Here is a 6,662-nt window from a genome sequence, read left to right on the forward strand (position 1 = left end):
GCACTCAAGTACAGACTTTAGCACATACCCACGTGGAAGTTTCTAAACTCAGTGCCACCAGACACAGTATCAGTCAGTTACATCCATCATCAGTTTTGATTGCACCAGGTCCTTGGGGGAAAAAAAAGCATCAACTTTGAGCAAAGTATTATAAAATCTACACGGAGATGTTTACTCTAAAACAGCCAATTCAGAGAAGGACGTTTGGGAGAATCAATTTGCCAGAGAAGCTGATTTAATCAGTGATCCAGGGATAAATGAGGTCTAAATGTTTCACAGGCAGAGGAGAAAAGCTTGTTTTCTGTTTGGGACCTAAATTATCATCCAGTGACCTGAAGGCTTGAATTTCTCTTATACAGACACATCACCAAAGCATATATGTGTGGTAACACATTATTAGTCAAGGGTAAAATTCCGTAAGGCACATTCACCCTCCAACCTTCACTCTAAGTACCTGATTGGAAACTTCTCTTTCCTTCCTCACTGCACCCAGAACCACTGCCTCAAACACCAACCCCACCTCCAGCAGCATGGCACGCTCATTCCTAACAAGAAAACAGCTTGGAGAGTTCTGGAAATAACAAGAGAGAAAAGTAGGGCAGCCTTTTCCCCAAGCACCATGCTCAAACCTGCAGGGATGTAGCATCAGACTCTGGGCTGGAAAAGAAAGGGCTGTGGCAGGCGCCGCAAGCATCAATCCAAGGTTGGCCTAAAAGACCAGAGGCGCTGTGCTCATCCACAACCCATCCCGAAGCATTTGCTCAGCTGGCCTGAAACAAATAGAGCTGCAAGGGAGAATTTACATGTGTGGCAACTCAAGTTCCAATTAGCTGAGGAAATGGGTCCTGGGAGATCAAATTAGTTTGTGGCAGCAAGAATAGTTAATTTAGCATGCTCTGACAAGCAATTATTTCTTTCCCTATATACCACTCTCTCCATGCATTGATGCCTCTCTGCACTGATCCACAGCCCTATCTTGTAATATCATTTGTGACAGTCTTTTAGGAGCTATTCTGCAGAGAATCATCCAGGTTTGCTTTAGTTAAACTAGCAGAACAAGCTGCAGAAAGTGGTGCAAAAGGGTTGCTGGGAGCACATATGGGATTGCAAAATCAGGGCACTGACTAGCCCAGCTTCTGTACACAGCATTATTGCCAAACTCCATACAACCTGAATGTTTCATGGCCCACACAGGAAAGAGCTACAATAGGAAACACTTAAAAAAAATTTATAAAAAAAAAAAAATCAGTGAGGGTGATTTTATTGTGAGGGTGACTGAGCACATGCACAGGTTGCCCAGGGAGGTTGTGGAGTCTTCACCTCCTGAGATACTCAAAAGCCACCTGTACATACACGGTCCACTTTAGATGGCCCTACTTGGGCAGAGGGTTGGACCCAGATGACCTGTAGAGGTCCCTTCCAACCTCAGCCATTTTGTGATTATGTAGAAAAGCTCATCAACTCTGCTGGAGAGGGACTGCAAATGGCCCATATTTACATCTTCATCATGCAGGAAAAGGACGCAGTATAGCTGCTTTTGCTGACTTCACATTGGCTGCCTTCCCAGCAGGCAGAGGGAAGTTTTCAACTTTTGTATCAGACTGAGCTTCTGGTATGAACCTCAAAGCTTGGGAAGAAACTGCCCCCATAGTCTCTGAAGAATGAGGGCACCTACAGGCCAGTAAAAATTCAGGTATGCATCAAAAAATCTTTTCCTTGCACTCACATCTCAGTACACTGGCAGTAACAATTCCAGAGTCCCCTATACCAGCTGACCTGGGCAGAAAAGGTTTGTGTTCTTATAAGAATAAACAGAAAAGGCGTATTTGCAGGCATAAGATTCAGTTATGCTTTGTGGTAGATTTTTTTTCTTTGGAACACAGCCCCCTTACAGGGATGAAGTGGAATTCTCCCATACTACAAGAGAATCAGTGTCAAAGTAAAAATCCTTATCTTACACTTCTTGTCTCTCACTCACAGGAGCCACAGAGTAACCGGAAATTCTAGTTACATATAGCGTGACAGCATTCAGCTCACTATTTCCAAATCTGCTAATTTTATCCAGGTTACTGCAATAAACAAACACATAGTTTAGGCTTGTAGTTCATTAGGGAAAAGAAAAATTACTCAGCTTATTGAGAGCAGTCAGGCAGACTCCTAAGTTCCAAAAAATCATAGACCTTGCCTATTATCCTGTTAGGGCAAACCACACAGCCAAACTGACACCCACAGCCAAAGTGACACCAAGAAGAAATGTCTAGAAGGCAAGCAGTAGTTCCTTTAGGAAACTGCTTTTGCAGCTTCCTTTAGGAAACTGGTCTTGCTTAGCATTTTAGCCTGCTAGTAATTTTAAACTTCAGCCTTCTTGGACAGCAGCAACTTCCATGGTTTAAAAACATCCTCTGTAAGTACACCAAAAGAGTACAATGGCTGAGTTCCAGACACCCTTTCTGTATCCATCTGGTTTAGATACAAAGATTCTACGTTTTTGCATTTTTCCATGATTTTTAAAGATGCAAGACAACCAACAAGCAATTAAGATTTATTCTTATGACAGAGAAATGTCATCACATAATACATCTTATTTTATTTATATCCCATGAACATCACTGCAATTCCAGGACCTTAGAAGAATACACTGAATGGTCGCTTGTATTTACCTTCCTGGATACGCTTCTCTTTACGATCCTGTGGAAGAAAGAGAACATTTATCATTATCCTACTAGAGAAGGACTTTCAATCAGCCTGGGGTAAGAGAACAGCACTTCTAGTATTTCAGCATGGACTACATGAAGATAGCACCATATAGGTGCTTCTTTTAAGGGTCTTTTCCACCCTAAATGAGTCCATGAGCACCAACTGTTTAAAAGTAAAAGATAACAAGGCACTTAGCTTCAGCTTCTAAAAACCTGCTCAGTTTGACCTCACATCTAGGTACTCTCACAGGCCAGCAGAGACCAATTCCTGTGAGGGATTTTTCACCAAACTAGTTGTGTCTCAGATAATTTATACCTTAGTTTCTACCACCTCCTTCTGGCTGAATAATCCAGCTTAGACATCTAATTATGGAGAAACTTCTTAATAATTTGCCTAAAAGTGCCTGTGCTCACTTTCTACCCACTTGTACCTCACTCTGCAGTCATGTACCTTTCTGACAGGTACCATTACAGTACACAGGCACTGTGGATAATGCCCAGATTCCTTCTGCTGGATAAAACCAGAAGATTTGCTTAAGACCTGGCAACTTATCTCTTGCTCTCCCAGACACACAGCAAACACTCCTCAGAGAAAAGACCATGACTATTGTGCTTTATGTACTACCAGGAAAACAAGAAAAATCCCCAAACATCACGAAAGGAACTGGAATAAAGGAAAGCAAATTACCCTGGACACTAATTAAAGACTTCAGCATGACAAAATACTGCAGAGGTACTGAAGTCTCAAGAACATTTATATCAACATGCTCAGCATGTTTCCTAAAACCTGAATTTTTGATTCACCCTAGCAAACAACATTCCCTACAGATATTCTATTAATTTATGTTAGTGCTTTGTGGTCTACGACTTGATCTAAAATGCTACTTCTGTGCAAAAGAGGGAAATAAAAGTGTTTTACAACAGCCACAAATTCTCTACTAAAACCAGCCACTGTCTGCCTGTTAGCATTTTTTATCTATGTATATAGTTGAGTTTTTCATAATGATCTACCATTGCTCAGATTCATGGTTTAGGAGTTAGAACAGAAACAAGAGAAACCTTCCAAAATATTAAAACATCCAGCTGAGATCAGACACTGCAATTAGCATAACTGCTCCTCCCCATTTGCTTCACGAAATGAGAGAAATGGTCAAGCAATTGCACAGAAACATTGCTAGGTCTGTCATCCATAAGCTTCCTGTGTATTTTAAGTTCAAAAAGCGTAGTTAATGCATGTCAATTGCTGAAAAGAAGAGTAACTTATGATTAATTTTCACTGTCAGTGCTACAAAGAGCTTCGTGATTGCAAACCAGCCTGATCAGGCAAACTGTGACTGGCCATACCAAGGGTACAATAAAGGGCTCTCAGGAAAACAGGACTCTGCAACCAGGAACAGGCTTTGAGACAGCAGGCTCGCTATCAGCCTTCCTTCCCTCATTCCTTTAATGGTATTAATCATTCTTGGGCGCATGAGGATCCCACAAATTGAGACTCCAAGCAGATCTACATTTCACAAGCTGATGTTCTTGGTGTTCGCTGATGCTCAGCGTTGTCGGCCGACTTACCCTGTCAGCTTTTAAGACAAAAATCCAGAAGAGGAGGGGACCTAACCCATAAGCAGCTCCTAGAAAGGACGTCCTGGGTGTCGCGCGGAAAGTAGGGTAGACGTTCTGCGACTTCGCATAGGCCCAGCGGACCAAAGCGGGATTGTCCTGGGGTGCAAAGAGAACGGCGGTGAGGCCCGCGGGGCTCTGCACTGGCCCCTCCACCCAGGGACTGAGGCCGGGGCACATCGGGAAGGGCACCAAGGTCACGGGGAGGGCGGGCAGCGTCCCGCCGGCACGGCCCTGGCCCAGCACGGCCCCGGCCCAAGCACGGCCCCGGCCGCAGGCGCGGGCCCCGCTCCCGGGACGCCGCCGGGTGAGGCGGGCAAGCCCCGCGCTTCCCCCGCCGCCCCCTCAGCCCCCTCCCTCCCCACTCACGATGATGGCGGGCGGGCTGGGGTCGTTAAGCTGCAGCTGGTACTGCCGCTTGAGCTGGCAGCGGATCGCCAGGCGCTCGGCCTCGGCGCGGCGCTTCTCCCGCGATGTGTCGTAGGTGTCGGACTTGAGCTCGGCGGGCAGCGAGACGAAGCTGTTGGCCGAGTACAGCTTGGCCGCCGACGGAGGCGGCGCCGACGCCATTTTGGAGAGCCGGCCCTGCCGCCGGCGGGAGGCGGTGCCGGCCCCGCCCCCCCCGCGCCCTCTGCGGGAGCAGCGACCTCCCCTCACAGAGCCGGAGCCACGGCGTGGTTTGGGCTGAAGGGATATTGAAGGGTGTTAAAGTTCATCCTGTTCCAACCCCGCTGGCACGGGCGGGGACACCTTCCACTAGACCAGGATTATTAGAGCCCCATCCAGCCTGGCCTTGAATATCTCCGAGGGATGGGGCATCCACAACTTCTCTGGGCAACATGTGCCGGTGCCTCACCATTCTTAGGGTAAAGGATTTTTTTCCTAATATCTAACCTAAAGATACTTGTTCGATTTGAACCCATTTCCCCTCCTCCTGTCACTACATGCTCTTGTAAATAACTTTTCCCCATCTTTCCTGTGAGTTCCCTTCAGGTACTGGAAGACCACAATTAAAGTTGCATCAAAGCCTTCTCTTTCCCAGGCTGAACAATCAGCCTTTCCTCGTAGGAGAGGTGCTCCATCCGTCTGATCATGTTGTTGGCCTCTTCTGGACTCGCTCCAACAGGTCGATGTCCTTCCTGTGCTGGAGACCTCAGAGCTGGAGGCAGCACCGCACGTGGGGTCTCACAGAGCAGAGGGACAGAATCCCCTCCCTTGACCTGCTTTGGATGCAGCTCAGGACACCTTTGACTTTCTGGGCTGTGAGTGCACGTGGCCACATCATGTCCAGCCTCTCAGCCACCAGCATCCCCAAGTCCTTCTCATCAGAGCTGCTCTCGACCTGTTCATCCCCCAGTCTGTGTTGGCACCACAGCTGCCCCGACCCAGGTGCAGCACCTTGCACTTGGTCTTGTTAAACCTCATGAGATTCCCATGTGCCCACTTTTCCAGTCTGTTTTGGCCTTGCCCGGCCTCACCTGCTGTGGCTTAGGCTGGCTCAGGGCATGTCAGGGGAAGGTTTTGGTGTCACAATAACAACAGTCCCAGCCAGTGAATTTTTCCTGTCCCCTGCAATTAAAATGGCCTTCAGGATGAGCCACAGGTCAGGACTATTGACCTGTTTGAGTCTGCTGGACAAGGGGGTGCCATTGCTGTGGGGGTGTTTACTGGCCTTTTGAATAGTATTTCTGTGTTTTAGAAAGTGTACTAAATGTATGTCAAATTGCTGAAAATAAAAGTCTCTTACAATTACAGGATCATGGAATCACAGAATATTCTGTGTTGGAAGTGACCCACAAGGATCAAGTCCAACTTAGCTGTGCACAGGAGCATCCCCAAGAGTCACACCCTGAGCCTGAGAGCATTGTCCAAACGCTTTTTGAACTCTGTCAGGCTTGGAGCTGTGACCACTCCCCTGGGGAGCCTGTTCCAGTGCCCAACCACCCTCTGGATGAAGAACCTTTTCCTAACATCCAACCTAAACCTCCCCTGACTCAACTTTAGGCCATTCCCTCGGGTCCTGTCACTGTTCACCAGAGAGAAGAGATCCCTCACAAGGAAGTTTTAGACTGCAATTAATTTACACTGTCAGTGCTACAGAGAGCTTTATTATAGCTATGCTTGAGCATTAATTCCTTTTTGAACGGAATAAAAAATCCCTAAGTCTGTACAGTATTCCATGTTACATAAGAGATATGTTGCAGGCAGACTGGTATTTGCAAAATCCCACAGTTATTGACTTTCAGCTTCAAATTTGATTCTTTAACCAAGGCTGAGCTGACTGCACAAGCTGCCAGGTAACCTCCAGGATTCTCATGAGGTGACTCACCCCGACATTATTGACAGGTTCAG

General features: G+C 46.8%; 1 protein-coding gene across 1 annotated transcript; it reads right to left on the minus strand.

Moving 5' to 3' along the window:
- Positions 1–2,525: 2,525 nt before the first annotated feature.
- NDUFB4 (NADH:ubiquinone oxidoreductase subunit B4) lies at positions 2,526–4,921 on the minus strand. Its single transcript, XM_039558444.1, has 3 exons — positions 4,680–4,921; positions 4,263–4,409; positions 2,526–2,688 (listed from the first exon to the last, which is right to left on the minus strand). The coding sequence occupies exons 1-3, from the start codon at positions 4,878–4,880 to the stop codon at positions 2,626–2,628; spliced, it is 411 nt and encodes a 136-aa protein (XP_039414378.1). The 5' UTR covers positions 4,881–4,921; the 3' UTR covers positions 2,526–2,625.
- Between the last annotated feature and the right edge of the window lie 1,741 nt (positions 4,922–6,662).

The sequence above is a fragment of the Corvus cornix genome, chromosome 1 (genome assembly GCF_000738735.6).
Source record: "Corvus cornix cornix isolate S_Up_H32 chromosome 1, ASM73873v5, whole genome shotgun sequence".
NCBI lineage: Eukaryota > Metazoa > Chordata > Aves > Passeriformes > Corvidae > Corvus > Corvus cornix.